We start from the raw sequence: 17,500 nt of genomic DNA on the forward strand, positions 1-17,500 counted from the left end.
AACACATTTTACCCCTCACAGATGTGAACTGTAGGGAGCTCTAACACATTTTACCCCTCACAGATGTGAACTGTAGGGGCTCTAACACATTTTACCCCTCACAGATGTGAACTGTAGGGGCTCTAACACATTTACCCTCACAGATGTGAACTGTAGGGGGCTCTAACACATTATCCCCTCACAGATGTGAACTGTAGGGGCTCTAACACATTTACCCTCACAGATGTGAACTGTAGGGGGCTCTAACACATTTACCCTCACAGATGTGAACTGTAGGGGGCTCTAACACATTATACCCCTCACAGATGTGAACTGTAGGGGCTCTAACACATTATCCCCTCACAGATGTGAACTGTAGGGGGCTCTAACACATTATACCCCTCACAGATGTGAACTGTAGGGGCTCTTACACATTATCCCCTCACAGATGTGAACTGTAGGGGGCTCTAACACATTATACCCCTCACAGATGTGAACTGCAGGTGGCTCTAACACATTATACCCCTCACAGATGTGAACTGTAGGGGCGCTCTAACACATTTTACCCCTCACAGATGTGAACTGTAGGGGCGCTCTAACACATTATACCCCTCACAGATGTGAACTGTAGGGGCTCTAACACATTATACCCCTCACAGATGTGAACTGTAGGGGCTCTAACACATTTTACCCCTCACAGATGTGAACTGTAGGGGGCTCTAACTCATTTTACCCCTCACAGATGTGAACTGTAGGAGGCTCTAACACATTATACCCCTCACAGATGTGAACTGTAGGGGCTCTAACGCATTATACCCCTCACAGATGTGAACTGTAGGGGAGCTCTAACGCATTTTACCCCTCACAGATGTGAACTGTAGGGGGCTCTCTAACACATTTTACCCCTCACAGATGTGAACTGTAGGGGGCTCTAACACATTATACCCCTCACAGATGTGAACTGTAGGGGGCTCTAACACATTATATCCCTCACAGACGTGAACTGTAGGGGGCTCTAACACATTATACCCCTCACAGATGTGAACTGTAGGGGGCTCTAACACATTTTACCCCTCACAGATGTGAACTGTAGGGGGCTCTAACACATTATACCCCTCACAGATGTGAACTGTAGGGGCTCTAACACATTATACCCCTCACAGATGTGAACTGTAGGGGCTCTAACACATTTTACCCCTCACAGATGTGAACTGTAGGGGGCTCTAACACATTATACCCCTCACAGATGTGAACTGTAGGGGGCTCTAACACATTATACCCCTCACAGATGTGAACTGTAGGGGCTCTAACACATTATACCCCTCACAGATGTGAACTGTAGGGGCTCTAACACATTTTACCCCTCACAGATGTGAACTGTAGGGGCTCTAACACATTTTACCCCTCACAGACGTGAACTGTAGGGGCTCTAACACATTATACCCCTCACAGATGTGAACTGTAGGGGGCTCTAACACATTATACCCCTCACAGATGTGAACTGTAGGGGGCTCTAACACATTTTACCCCTCACAGATGTGAACTGTAGGGAGCTCTAACACATTTTACCCCTCACAGATGTGAACTGTAGGGGCTCTAACACATTTTACCCCTCACAGATGTGAACTGTAGGGGCGCTCTAACACATTTTACCCCTCACAGATGTGAACTGTAGGGGGCTCTAACACATTTTGCCCCTCACAGATTTGAACTGTAGGGGCTCTAACACATTTTATCCCTCACAGATGTGAACTGTAGGGGCTCTAACACATTTTACCCCTCACAGATGTGAACTGTAGGGGCGCTCTAACACATTTTACCCCTCACAGATGTGCTCGTCCATAGACATTCAGTCTAATGTTCAGTTCAAGCAACACCCTCATTATTTCATTGAATATCTCGGCCTCTGAGTGGACTACAAGCTCAATCTAGGGGTCATTAGAAAGCTCAGATCCTCCCCTTAGCAAAGCTATAAAACATTTTATCACCAATAGTCAATAACATATTTTTCTGATGATTTGTTTAGCATGCTCTTACTTCTGGACTGCATATTTTGTTCTGGACATCTAAGATATAACATTGGATTATTCACACAAGCGAGCTCACAGACAAGTCAACAATGGCTCATTTGTTAGAGAACTTCTTAAGGTAATAGCAGATATTAGGTTTGTAGATATTTATGGCTTACATCAGCAGTTATCGGAGCATAAATGAGACGTTTGTATTTGATGGCTTATATACAGTAAATCATATTTCACCATGTGATTCTTTTGAAAGTCTTTTGAACTGTGTTATTAGTGCAACAGAATAAACTATACAGTCTCATTCCTGAGAGTGAGAGCTTTCATTTGATATGTGACTTGTCTATTTAGGTGCTGTGTGAAGGACTTTTATTTCGATATAAATATTTCTACCCCCATTACCTCTTGGGGGCGCTAGTTTGCAACGCAAATGTTTTGAGGCCTTATTTTGTTATTTTAAGTAACATAAATGCAGAAGTGATGTTATCTATGAATAGTTCAGATTCTAATCTTTCAAACGACACCTCATATGCCTGACTTTAATATTTTAAGTGTAAACTTATTTCGTGATATAGCGCCCTCCTTTGGAGGCGTGTCCTATACAGCTTAAGGGGCGTTTTAGAGATCTGAAAAACCTTTCATTAAAGGGCAGTTCACTCACGGTTGTTCTGTCATTTCAGGTGCGATTTGGACGCAATGACACACAGCCGGCGGCTCCTGGCCTGGAGAATTTATTCTACCAATACGGTAACAAGAATAACGATCATTAAATACCGTATCCTGTAATGATCGTCCGTAGGCAGCTGCATGATACATGTGTGTTTGCAGGAGTGGATCTGGAGCTGTGGGCTCATGAACACACATATGAGAGACTCTGGCCCGTGTACGATTATCAGGTCTGATCCGTTGGAACGATATCCTGTATGTTAGATCATATGATCATGCTTCGGCAGATGTGCAGCTGTGTTTGTTATTGCAGGTGTTTAATGGAAGTTTTTGGGAGCCGTATGTGAATCCTAAAGCACCGGTTCATATCATCACAGGCTCAGCTGTGAGTGTTTCACTGTTTCTATAACTCACATTTATTCCTTCAGCTTTTATATAAAGCAACTGATCCGTCATAATGAGCTGCAGTTTATTTGTTTTAATGTTTAAGGGTCAATGATGTAGATTCAAGTGTAGTCCGATTGCAGACGTTACAATGAGACCTGTGAGGAACTGAGCGGATAGTCAGTGTTTATGAACTGATAATCTCCCGTTTTACTCGTGATTTGTGTGAAAGTGAATTAATGTCATTGTTGTTTTTGCGCCTCTCATGTTCATTTCACCAGGAAATTGTGTTATGTACAACAGGCCACATACAAATTCATTTAGCAAAAATGTAGTTATTGTAACACGATTCTTTGATCAGGCTGCGAATGCCAATGGAGGAGAAATACAACAGTAAAAAGTCGACTTAACATACCAATCGAATTAAACAACACACACACACACACACACACACACATGTTGGTCTACCTATCATTATGAGGACTTTCCATAGACATAATGACTTTTATACTGTACAAACTTTATATTCTATCCTCTAAACCTAACCCTACCCCTAAACCTAACCCTCACAGAAAACTTTCTGCATTTTTACATTTTCAAAAAACATAATTTAGTATGATTTTTAAGCGATTTGAATTATGGGGACACTAGAAATGTCCTCATAAATCACATTTATAGCATAATACCCTTGTAATTACTAATTTGTAACTTACAAAATTGTCCTCGTAAATCACAAAAACACACACACACACACACACACACACACACACACACACACACACACACACACACACACACACACTCACACACACTCACACACACTTGCACACACACACACACACACACACACACACACACACACACACACACACTCACACACACTCACACACACTTGCACACACACACACACACTCACACACACAATCACACACTCACACACACACACACACTCACACACACACACACACACACAATCACACACTCACACACACACACACACACACACACATGTTGTGTTTCCATGTTTTATGGGGACTTTCCATAGACATAATGGTTTTTATACTGTACAAACTTTATATTCTATCCCCTAAACCTAACCCTACCCCTAAACCTAACCCTCACAGAAAACTTTCTGCATTTTTACATTTTCAAAAAACATCATTTAGTATGATTTATAAGCTGTTTTCCTCATGGGGACCGACAAAATGTCCCCACAAGGTCAAACATTTCAGGTTTTACTATCCTTATGGGGACATTTGGTCCCCACAAAGTGATAAATACACGCTCACTCACACACACACACACACACACACAATCACACACTCACACACACACTCACACACACACACTCACACACACACAATCACACACTCACACACACACACACACAATCACACACTCACACACACACACACACTCACACACACACACACACACAATCACACACTCACACACACACACACACTCACACACACACACACACACAATCACACACTCACACACACTCACACACACACACTCACACACACACAATCACACACACACACACACTCACACACACACAATCACACACTCACACACACACACACACACACACACACTCACACACACACACACACACACACACACACTCACACACACACACACTCACACACAGACACACAATCACACACACACACACACACACACACTCACACACACACACACTCACACACACACACACAATCACACACTCACACACACACACACACACACACACACACTCACACACACACACACACACACACACTCACACACACACACTCACACACACACACACAATCACACACTCACACACACACACACACACACACACTCACACACACACACACACACACACACACACAGACACACACACACTCACACACACACACACAATCACACACTCACACACACACACACACACACACTCACACACACACACACACACTCAGTGAACACTGTAATAGAGCGCATCAGTCTGGTTCAGTAAGTTCATGTTCTGCATATGTGAATATAATTCTAAATATCTTTGGGTTCTCCAGTTGTGGTTGGACTGATTCTGTCCCGTAGACGTGACCGGAGTTTAAAGTGTCCGTTTGCTGTGATGCACATTTGCTGCAGATTATTTCTGCGTGTGTAACGTCACATGTGCATATTTCACCGATCTGCGGGAGGGATTTTATTATTGCCTTTGAGATCATTTCATAGTTCTGCACCCTATTCCACACGATTGCAAAGATCCGCTGGTCTGTATAACAGTGAGTACACTTTATAAACACACGCACAACGTTTGTCACACTGGACTGCATTTATATTTCTCATGATCTTAAACTCACTGTAGTCTGATTCCCAAACGAATGACTCTGATGATCATGAGACTGATGTGTGAGAATGATTTTGTGTTTGTCAGGGGTGCAGAGAGAAACATGACGGTTTCATCCCCAAACCTCGAGACTGGAGCGCTTTCAGAAGCACCGATTACGGCTACACACGCATGCATGTGATGAACCGCACACACCTGTACCTGGAGCAGGTGTCTGATGACCAGGTAACTCATCAGCTCATTGAACTGGTTAATATGTGTGCAGTCAGTGTAAGTGTGACTCTGTGTGCAGTACGGTAAAGTGATCGATCAGATCACACTGGTGAAGGAGGTTCATGGAGCGGACGCCTGGCGGTGAAGATCAATCAAACAAATGAACCGTGTTCGGAAGGATCAGACCTCAGTCTCCTCTCTAAAGATCTGACGGGAGCGCGTGTGTTTTGAGTGGGACATGAAGTCGATTCTTTAAATCCCTCCAGACAGATTTACACTGTTGGCTTCTGTATCAGCTCTGATCCAACTCTTAATCACAGGGGCAAGATTAAGTTCTTCAAGGTTGTTAATGTTTCATCAAGAAAGAATCTTTATATGGGTCTTCATCTATTTGAACTGAATGAAAATCCATGTATTAAAATTAAATATGATTTTATTAAACTTTACATTTCAGTACTATACACAATCTACTTGATTTTTATGACAATGTGTGTGTGTTTGACACTGCCAGCTACTGAAGCACTGTTGTATGATTCCCGAACAAATGACTCATATGAGTCGGTTCTTTTGAATCTACAGAGTGACCAGTGTAGACCGATTCCCAAACAAATGACTCATATGAGTCGGTTCTTTTGAATCTACAGAGTGACAAGTGTAGTCCGATTCCCAAACAAATGACTCATATGAGTCGGTTCTTTTGAATCTACAGAGTGACAAGTGTAGTCCGATTCCCAAACAAATGACTCATATGAGTCGGTTCTTTTGAATCTACAGAGTGACCAGTGTAGTCCGATTCCCAAACAAATGACTCATATGAGTCGGTTCTTTTGAATCTACAGAGTGACAAGTGTAGTCCGATTCCCAAACAAATGACTCTTATGAGTCGGTTCTTTTGAATCTACAGAGTGACAAGTGTAGTCCGATTCCCAAACAAATGACTCATATGAGTCGGTTCTTTTGAATCTACAGAGTGACCAGTGTAGTCCGATTCCCAAACAAATGACTCATATGAGTCAGTTCTTTTGAATCTACAGAGTGACCAGTGTAGTCCGATTCCCAAACAAATGACTCTTATGAGTCGTTTCTTTTGAATCTACAGAGTGACCAGTGTAGACCGATTCCCAAACAAATGACTCATATGAGTCGGTTCTTTTGAATCTACAGAGTGACCAGTGTAGTCCGATTCCCAAACAAATGACTCATATGAGTCGGTTCTTTTGAATCTACAGAGTGACCAGTGTAGTCCGATTCCCAAACAAATGACTCTTATGAGTCGGTTCTTTTGAATCTACAGAGTGACCAGTGTAGTCCGATTCCCAAACAAATGACTCATATGAGTCGGTTCTTTTGAATCTACAGAGTGACCAGTGTAGTCCGATTCCCAAACAAATGACTCATATGAGTCGGTTCTTTTGAATCTACAGAGTGACCAGGGTAGTCCGATTCCCAAACAAATGACTCTTATGAGTCGGTTCTTTTGAATCTACAGAGTGACAAGTGTAGTCCGATTCCCAAACAAATGACTCATATGAGTCGGTTCTTTTGAATCTACAGAGTGACCAGTGTAGACCGATTCCCAAACAAATGACTCATATGAGTCGGTTCTTTTGAATCTACAGAGTGACAAGTGTAGTCCGATTCCCAAACAAATGACTCATATGAGTCGGTTCTTTTGAATCTACAGAGTGACCAGTGTAGTCCGATTCCCAAACAAATGACTCATATGAGTCGGTTCTTTTGAATCTACAGAGTGACCAGTGTAGTCCGATTCCCAAACAAATGACTCATATGAGTCGGTTCTTTTGAATCTACAGAGTGACCAGTGTAGACCGATTCCCAAACAAATGACTCATATGAGTCGGTCCTTTTGAATCTACAGAGTGACCAGTGTAGTCCGATTCCCAAACAAATGACTCATATGAGTCGGTTCTTTTGAATCTACAGAGTGACCAGTGTAGTCCGATTCCCAAACAAATGACTCTTATGAGTCGGTTCTTTTGAATCTACAGAGTGACCAGTGTAGTCCGATTCCCAAACAAATGACTCTTATGAGTCGGTTCTTTTGAATCTACAGAGTGACCAGTGTAGTCCGATTCCCAAACAAATGACTCATATGAGTCGGTTCTTTTGAATCTACAGAGTGACCAGTGTAGTCTGATTCCCAAACAAATGACTCTTATGAGTCGGTTCTTTTGAATTTATGCCTCTAAAAATGTCTGCGTAAAAACACCTTTAACAAGAACTGTATTAAATATATCTCTGATTTATTTGTTCTTCTCAGTCTCATAATTTGTGTCGTTAGCTTTAGCAACATGCTAACATCAGACGCTATTAGCATAAAACAAAGGCAGTCTGAGTAAACACAAAATACAGTTTTTAAATGATAATGTTATTTATTTAAGCAAAAAGGTTATCCAATACCAACTGGGCATGTGTGAAAAAGTATTTGCCCCCTTATTTACTATATCTTCAAATATATGAAACGATGGGGTTCAGCTGGACTATACACACCCAGACCTGATCAATCAAATCAACACCTAAATACAACTTTTCAGCAGCATGATGTTGGCTAAAAGGTGTCGCCCAGTAGCACACTATGCCATGATTGTAATACATCAGTCTGGGAAGGGTTACAAACTATTTCAGACTCTGGGACTCCAAAGAACCCCAGTGAGAGCCGTTATCTCCTAATGGAGAGCACTTGACACAGTAGTGAACCCTCCCAGAAGTGGCCGTCCTGCCAAACGTCCTCCAACAGCTCGTCTGAATGTTGCCAAAACACACCTTGATGATCCTCAAAGCGTTTCAGAGAATGTTCTGTGGACAGATGAGTCGTAAGGGGTCCCGTTACATCTGCTCCACCGAAACAGCATCACACCTACGCTCAAGCATGGAGGCGGTACCCAGAGGAACATTAAGGGTGTGGGGATGCTTTACTGCTTCAGGGCGATGTGCAATAATTGAGGGAAACGTCCCGTCATCAGTCCATGAGTTGAAGCTGAAGCACAGCTGGATCATGCAGCATCACAATGATCCAAAGCACAGCTAAATTAAAGTTTTGGAGCGGCCTCTAGTCAAAGTCCTGACTTGAGCCCGATTCAGATGCTGAGACAGGACCTGAAACGGCCATTAAACTCTCCGGGACAACATTCCCCCACAGCAAGACTGATCTCCAGATATCGGACGCGTTTGATGCAGTTGTTGCTGCTAAAGGCGGCACAGCTAGCTGTTAAGTTCAAGGGGGCAGTTAGTTTTTCACATGGGTGATAAAGGTGATGGACAGCTTTCTTGCTTCAATATATAAATATAATATAATATAATATATATGAAACAGTATTTTGAGTTCGCTCAGGTGGCTTTTATATCTCGTTTGAAAATCTGAAACAATTCAGTATGAACAATAGAAGACATCAGGAGGGGGCAAATACTTTTTCACACCCCTGTGTAATCTTAGAGGTTGTTGGTTGGTTGTGATGGTTTCGTCATGAGGTCATTAATGAGATTATAGAGATTCAGATGAACTCATGAAGTATTTCAGGTGTCGTGTTTCTAACCATCAGGGCTGGGAGGATTACTTTTGAAAATTTATTCCAGTACAGATTACAGAGTACATACTGTGAAATGTAAATTGTAATGCATTCCGTTAGATTACTCAAGGTCAGTAATGTAATCTAAATACTTTGGATTACTTCTTCAGCACTGGTGGATTTTTTCACTTGTTTTGACTATAAAATCTCTACACACAACAGGTGTCATTGAAAGATTAGAATCTCGACTTTCCAGTGCATGTGACATTATGACCAAAACTGAACAAGTGCTTTAAAATGTACAGATACATCAGAAGTGTTACATTTTGATAATTAATAGAAGAATTTGCACTTCATTTTATTGCAATCAGTAAAAATATCAAGCTGATCAAATATTCATGTGTCATATGTTGCTGGAAAGCTCTTAAAGAGTAAAATACAACCAGACTATTTGTTTTACTCACAGATAAAAATATAGTGAGTAACAGCTAAATATATGTCTTTGACAATTATGTTGCTGTTGTTTTTATGCTGCGTTTTTGCTTATAACTTCAACATGAAATATCACATATCATTATTTAGAGTCTGTGATTATCTTTCAATCGAGTCCACACACAAGATAATCAGATGTATAGATCATTAGATAATCCACATGAAGCACAATGTTACATATGACCACCTGGAGATGGCGCCAAATACACGACACAGACTCAATGATGACTCAAATGACACAGAATGAAACTCATCCTGTGAAATCTCATGACTAAAATCATGTCTGCATGCTATGCAAACCTTTAGTCATTGTTGTGTTTGCATGTGTAATTAGTTCTTATGTACAATTATTATCTATTATTTGTTTGGAGATGTTTTTGGACACTATGATCAATTATATTTGTAATGTTGGAACTTTTGATTGATTTGTCGTATCAACACAAATGTGTTCTCAGATACAGTCGACATGATTGAGAACAAAACAAAAGCAGTTTATCAGAGCCACATTATTTACACCCAGAGATATTACATTTTCAATTTTCAATAAGTTTCAAATGCACTTTGGATCATTTCTATGTATAAATGTTTCCATCAGAATAGACAAAATATGAAATGAAACAAATGACAATAAATGCAAAGTAATCCCTTCAGTAATCAAAATACTTTTTGAATGTAACAGTGTTCTAATTACCAATTAATTAAATTGTAACTGTAGTGGAATACAGTTACTCATATGTTGTATATTAAATATGTGGCGTAGTGGTCTAAAGCACATAACTGGTAATCAGAAGGTTGCTGGTTTGATCCCCAAAGTCACCACCATTGTGTCCTTGAGTAAGACACTTAACTCCAGGTTGCTCCGGGGGATTGTCCCTGTAATAAGTGCTCTGTATAATACATTGGTAATCAGAAGGTTGCTGGTTTGATCCCCACAGTCACCACCATTGTGTCCTTGAGTAAGACACTTAACTCCAGGTTGCTCCGGGGGGATTGTCCCTGTAATAAGTGCTCTGTATAATACATTGGTACTCAGAAGGTTGCTGGTTTGATCCCCACAGTCACCATCATTGTGTCCTTGAGTAAGACACTTAACTCCAGGTTGCTCCGGGGGGATTGTCCCTGTAATAAGTGCACTGTAAGTCACTTTGGATAAAAGCATCTGCCAAATGCATAAATATAAATGTAAATGTAATCCAGTTACATGTAATCCATTACTCCCCAACGCTGCTTTAAGGACTTAATGACAGTAGATTCATTTTAAATATATAAATGTAATTCTTCATGAAAATAAGTTAGTTTCTGTTTCAGCTTGTGCACAGCAGCATCTGTGTTTACTGTGACCTTTGACCCGAGATTAAAGCAACAGCGCAGAGTATAATGCGTCTGGAGTCACACAGGAAGTGGAAAGCAGACGCTCACGTGTTTGAGTTTGTCAGACTGTTATGACGCTGTTAATGGAGACGCAACACAACTCCGCTGAGAAATACAGAGCGGGAAACTCATCTGTGCATGACCCATAAACATCTGTAATAACTGGACATCATTTCAGCCCTGACAGATGTGAATATTGAATAGATTGTTGTGCAGATGTTAGTTATATCACTCTGTTGATGCTGGAGGGATTGCTCAACAGGGCTGAAGCTCACCTTAAGGACAATGTATCAAAATGTAATCTCCATTGTGATTGGATCTGTCAATGTGAGTTCACTTTAGAACAAATGTATTCACCCCACTAATGAAAAACATTGTGTTTAATAGGAGCCTTGAGCCCCTTTTACCCCAAACACTGTCCCGTGAACTTTAATGACCTTGAAGAAAGCTGAAAATGATAAAACAGTATTTAGTCTGACAATCAGGGTGTTTTCAGACCTGTAGCTCGTTTGAGGTTTGAAATTGTTACAATGTTGCAATTGTTTCATTTTCACAAGGCAACATTTCAAATGGACTGAAAGAGTTCCTGGTAAATGTGGCAGATGTGCTGTTCACGCATGAAACTACTTTCTGTCTTTTTCCGTTTTGCTCGACACGGAATAATTAATTTTTATCTTTTATCATAAGTTGCTGGCGATGTCCCGCCTCACAATAGTTTTGCGTTCCCTCACGATAGTTTTGCGTTCCCTCACGATAGTTTTGCGTTCCCTCACGATAGTTTTGAGTTCCCTCACGATAGTTTTGCGTTCCCTCACGATAGTTTTGCGTTCCCTCACGATAGTTTTGCGTTCCCTCACGATAGTTTTGCGTTCCTTCACGATAGTTTTGAGTTCCCTCACTATAGTTTTGAGTTCCCTCACGATAGTTTTGCGTTCCCTCACAATAGTTTTGCGTTCCCTCACGATAGTTTTGCGTTCCTCCACGATAGTTTTGAGTTCCCTCACGATAGTTTTGAGTTCCCTCACGATAGTTTTGCGTTCCCTCACGATAGTTTTGAGTTCCCTCACAATAGTTTTGCGTTCCCTCACAATAGTTTTGCGTTCCCTCACTATAGTTTTGAGTTCCCTCACAATAGTTTTGCGTTCCCTCACGATAGTTTTGCGTTCCTTCACGATAGTTTTGAGTTCCCTCACTATAGTTTTGAGTTCCTTCACGATAGTTTTGAGTTCCCTCACTATAGTTTTGCGTTCCTTCACGATAGTTTTGAGTTCCCTCACAATAGTTTTGCGTTCCCTCAAAATAGTTTTGCGTTCCCTCACTATAGTTTTGAGTTCCTTCACGATAGTTTTGAGTTCCCTCACAATAGTTTTGCGTTCCCTCACAATAGTTTTGCGTTCCTTCACGATAGTTTTGCGTTCCCTCACAATAGTTTTGCGTTCCCTCACTATAGTTTTGCGTTCCTTCACGATAGTTTTGAGTTCCCTCACAATAGTTTTGCGTTCCCTCACAATAGTTTTGCGTTCCCTCACTATAGTTTTGAGTTCCCTCACGATAGTTTTGAGTTCCCTCACAATAGTTTTGAGTTCCCTCACAATAGTTTTGCGTTCCCTCACTATAGTTTTGCGTTCCCTCACGATAGTTTTGAGTTCCCTCACAATAGTTTTGCGTTCCCTCACAATAGTTTTGCGTTCCCTCACTATAGTTTTGAGTTCCCTCACGATAGTTTTGAGTTCCCTCACAATAGTTTTGAGTTCCCTCACAATAGTTTTGCGTTCCCTCACAATAGTTTTGAGTTCCCTCACGATAGTTTTGAGTTCCCTCACGATAGTTTTGAGTTCCCTCACAATAGTTTTGCGTTCCCTCACAATAGTTTTGAGTTCCCTCACTATAGTTTTGCGTTCCCTCACAATAGTTTTGAGTTCCCTCACGATAGTTTTGCGTCCCCTCACGATAGTTTTGAGTTCCTTCACGATAGTTTTGCGTTCCCTCACGATAGTTTTGCGTTCCCTCACGATAGTTTTGAGTTCCTTCACGATAGTTTTGAGTTCCCTCACTATAGTTTTGAGTTCCTTCACGATAGTTTTGCGTTCCCTCACGATAGTTTTGAGTTCCCTCACGATAGTTTTGAGTTCCTTCACGATAGTTTTGAGTTCCCTCACTATAGTTTTGCGTTCCCTCACGATAGTTTTGCGTTCCCTCACGATAGTTTTGAGTTACCTCACGATAGTTTTGAGTTCCCTCACGATAGTTTTGAGTTCCCTCACGATAGTTTTGAGTTCCCTCACAATAGTTTTGAGTTCCTTCACGATAGTTTTGAGTTCCCTCACTATAGTTTTGAGTTCCCTTACTATAGTTTTGTGTTCCTTTACTATAGTTTTGCGTTCCCTCACGATAGTTTTGAGTTCCCTCACTATAGTTTTGAGTTCCCTCACTATAGTTTTGAGTTCCCTCACGATAGTTTTGCGTTCCCTCGCGATAGTTTTGAGTTCCCTCACGATAGTTTTGCGTTCCTTCACGATAGTTTTGAGTTCCCTCACTATAGTTTTGTGTTCCTTTACAATAGTTTTGCGTTCCCTCGCGATAGTTTTGAGTTCCCTCACGATAGTTTTGCGTTCCCTCGCGATAGTTTTGAGTTCCTTCACGATAGTTTTGCGTTCCGTCACGATAGTTTTGAGTTCCCTCACGATAGTTTTGCGTTCCCTCGCGATAGTTTTGAGTTCCCTCACTATAGTTTTGAGTTCCTTCACGATAGTTTTGAGTTCCCTCACTATAGTTTTGCGTTCCCTCACTATAGTTTTGAGTTCTCTCACGATAGTTTTGAGTTCCTTCACGATAGTTTTGCGTTCCTTCACGATAGTTTTGAGTTCCCTCACTATAGTTTTGAGTTCCTTCACGATAGTTTTGAGTTCCCTCATGATAGTTTTGCGTTCCCTCACGATAGTTTTGAGTTCCTTCACGATAGTTTTGAGTTCCTTTACGATAGTTTTGCATTCCCTCACTATAGTTTTGCGTTCCCTCACTATAGTTTTGAGTTCCCTCACGATAGTTTTGAGTTCCCTCACGATAGTTTTGCGTTCCCTCACGATAGTTTTGCGTTCCCTCACTATAGTTTTGAGTTCCCTCACGATAGTTTTGAGTTCCCTCACGATAGTTTTGAGTTCCCTCAAGATAGTTTTGCGTTCCCTCACGATAGTTTTGAGTTCCCTCACTACAGTTTTGAGTTCCTTCACGATAGTTTTGCGTTCCCTCACGATAGTTTTGAGTTCCCTCACGATAGTTTTGCGTTCCTTCACGATAGTTTTGAGTTCCCTCACTATAGTTTTGAGTTCCTTCACGATAGTTTTGCGTTCCCTCACGATAGTTTTGCGTTCCTTCACGATAGTTTTGAGTTACTTCACGATAGTTTTGAGTTCCCTCACGATAGTTTTGAGTTCCCTCACTATAGTTTTGAGTTCCCTCACGATAGTTTTGCGTTCCTTCACGATAGTTTTGAGTTCCCTCACTATAGTTTTGAGTTCCCTCACTATAGTTTTGTGTTCCTTTACTATAGTTTTGCGTTCCCTCACGATAGTTTTGAGTTCCCTCACTATAGTTTTGAGTTCCCTCACTATAGTTTTGAGTTCCCTCACGATAGTTTTGCGTTCCCTCGCGATAGATTTTGCGTTCCCTCGCGATAGTTTTGCGTTCCTTCGCGATAGTTTTGAGTTCCCTCACTATAGATTTGAGTTCCCTCACTATAGTTTTGTGTTCCTTTACTATAGTTTTGCGTTCCCTCACGATAGTTTTGAGTTCCCTCACGATAGTTTTGAGTTCCCTCACTATAGTTTTGAGTTCCCTCACGATAGTTTTGAGTTCCTTTACGATAGTTTTGCGTTCCCTCACTATAGTTTTGCGTTCCCTCACTATAGTTTTGAGTTCCCTCACGATAGTTTTGAGTTCCCTCACGATAGTTTTGCGTTCCCTCACGATAGTTTTGCATTCCCTCACGATAGTTTTGAGTTCCCTCACGATAGTTTTGCGTTCCTTCACGATAGTTTTGAGTTCCCTCACTATAGTTTTGTGTTCCTTTACTATAGTTTTGCGTTCCCTCACGATAGTTTTGAGTTCCCTCACTATAGTTTTGAGTTCCCTCACTATAGTTTTGAGTTCCCTCACGATAGTTTTGCGTTCCCTCGCGATAGTTTTGAGTTCCCTCACGATAGTTTTGCGTTCCTTCACGATAGTTTTGAGTTCCCTCACTATAGATTTGTGTTCCTTTACAATAGTTTTGCGTTCCCTCGCGATAGTTTTGAGTTCCCTCACTATAGTTTTGAGTTCCTTCACGATAGTTTTGCGTTCCGTCACGATAGTTTTGAGTTCCCTCACGATAGTTTTGCGTTCCCTCGCGATAGTTTTGAGTTCCCTCACTATAGTTTTGAGTTCCTTCACGATAGTTTTGAGTTCCCTCACTATAGTTTTGCGTTCCCTCATGATAGTTTTGAGTTCTCTCACGATAGTTTTGAGTTCCTTCACGATAGTTTTGAGTTCCTTCACGATAGTTTTGCGTTCCTTCACGATAGTTTTGAGTTCCCTCACTATAGTTTTGAGTTCCTTCACGATAGTTTTGAGTTCCCTCACGATAGTTTTGCGTTCCCTCACGATAGTTTTGAGTTCCCTCACGATAGTTTTGCGTTCCCTCACAATAGTTTTGCGTTCCCTCACGATAGTTTTGAGTTCCCTCACGATAGTTTTGCGTTCCCTCACTATAGTTTTGCGTTCCCTCGCGATAGTTTTGAGTTCCCTCACGATAGTTTTGAGTTCCCTCAGTATAGTTTTGCGTTCCTTTACGATAGTTTTGCGTTCCCTCACTATAGTTTTGCGTTCCCTCACGATAGTTTTGAGTTCCCTCACGATAGTTTTGCGTTCACTCACGATAGTTTTGAGTTCCCTCACGATAGTTTTGCGTTCCCTCACTATAGTTTTGCGTTCCCTCACGATAGTTTTGAGTTCCCTCACGATAGTTTTGAGTTCCCTCACGATAGTTTTGCGTTCCCTCACTATAGTTTTGCGTTCCCTCACGATAGTTTTGAGTTCCCTCACGATAGTTTTGCGTTCCCTCACTATAGTTTTGAGTTCCCTCACGATAGTTTTGAGTTCCCTCACGATAGTTTTGCGTTCCCTCACTATAGTTTTGCGTTCCCTCACGATAGTTTTGAGTTCCCTCACTATAGTTTTGCGTTCCCTCACTATAGTTTTGAGTTCCCTCACGATAGTTTTGAGTTCCCTCACGATAGTTTTGCGTTCCCTCACTATAGTTTTGCGTTCCCTCACGATAGTTTTGAGTTCCCTCACGATAGTTTTGAGTTCCCTCACGATAGTTTTGCGTTCCCTCACTATAGTTTTGCGTTCGCTCACGATAGTTTTGAGTTCCCTCACTATAGTTTTGAGTTCCCTCACTATAGTTTTGAGTTCCCTCACGATAGTTTTGCGTTCCCTCACGATAGTTTTGAGTTCCCTCACGATAGTTTTGCGTTCCCTCACTATAGTTTTGCGTTCCCTCACGATAGTTTTGAGTTCCCTCACGATAGTTTTGAGTTCCCTCACGATAGTTTTGCGTTCACTCACGATAGTTTTGAGTTCCCTCACGATAGTTTTGCGTTCCCTCACTATAGTTTTGCGTTCCCTCACGATAGTTTTGAGTTCCCTCACGATAGTTTTGAGTTCCCTCACGCGATAGTTTTATGCTCCCTCACTATAGTTTTGCGTTCCCTCACGATAGTTTTGAGTTCCCTCCACGATAGTTTTGCGTTCCCTCACTATAGTTTCGTTCCTCACATAGTTTGCTCCTCACGATAGTTTTGAGTTCCCTCACGTATAGTTTTGAGTTCCCTCCACGATAGTTTTGACGTTCCCTCACTATAGTTTTATGCTCTCACTATAGTTTTGCTCCTCACGATAGTTTTGAGTTCCCTCACGATAGTTTTGCGTTCCCTCACTATAGTTTTGCGTTCCTTCACGATAGTTTTGCGTTCCCTCACTATAGTTTTGCGTTCCCTCACGATAGTTTTGAGTTCCCTCACGATAGTTTTGCGTTCCCTCACGATAGTTTTGCGTTCCCTCACGATAGTTTTGAGTTCCCTCACGATAGTTTTGCGTTCACTCACTATAGTTTTGCATTCCCTCACTATAGTTTTGAGTTCCCTCACTGTAGTTTTGCGTTCCCTCACTATAGTTTTGCGTTCCCTCACGATAGTTTTGCTGGCGATGTCCCGCCGTCTGCCGCTATCGTAGAAATGTGATCGTACTAAAATGACCTCTTATAAACTATATCTAATATACATGTTTAATGTTTAAAGTGATGACACACATTTCTCTAAAGATCCATCAGGTGTGTTCATGGTTTTAAATATATTATTTGGTCCATTGGGTCGGATTGCATTCTCACCATAAGCGACCCGTTCCAGGGTTCGAGGTCTCGGATCGATTGTTTTGGTGTGGATCCATGTGTGACGGCAGTGTTCATT

The 17,500-nt window shown here is 41.4% G+C and overlaps 1 protein-coding gene across 4 annotated transcripts in view; it reads left to right on the forward strand.

Annotated features, from left to right (window-relative positions):
* The window catches only part of acp7 (acid phosphatase 7, tartrate resistant (putative)), a 24,835-nt gene extending 15,410 nt beyond the window's left edge, over nucleotides 1-9,425 (forward strand). For 3 of the 4 annotated variants that reach the window (XM_052145491.1, XM_052145492.1, XM_052145490.1), the window contains 5 exons: nucleotides 2,681-2,747; nucleotides 2,829-2,896; nucleotides 2,980-3,051; nucleotides 5,482-5,619; nucleotides 5,687-9,425. In XM_052145491.1, the coding sequence (XP_052001451.1) occupies nucleotides 2,681-2,747; nucleotides 2,829-2,896; nucleotides 2,980-3,051; nucleotides 5,482-5,619; nucleotides 5,687-5,752 (411 nt within the window). In that variant the 3' untranslated portion in view covers nucleotides 5,753-9,425. Of the gene's footprint in view, nucleotides 1-2,680; nucleotides 2,748-2,828; nucleotides 2,897-2,979; nucleotides 5,023-5,481; nucleotides 5,620-5,686 lie in introns of those variants that run through there. The other variant, XM_052145493.1, reaches the window with a different exon arrangement.
* The last annotated feature ends 8,075 nt before the right edge of the window (nucleotides 9,426-17,500 follow it).

Source organism: Xyrauchen texanus, chromosome 16 (genome assembly GCF_025860055.1).
Source record: "Xyrauchen texanus isolate HMW12.3.18 chromosome 16, RBS_HiC_50CHRs, whole genome shotgun sequence".
NCBI classification, from domain to species: domain Eukaryota; kingdom Metazoa; phylum Chordata; class Actinopteri; order Cypriniformes; family Catostomidae; genus Xyrauchen; species Xyrauchen texanus.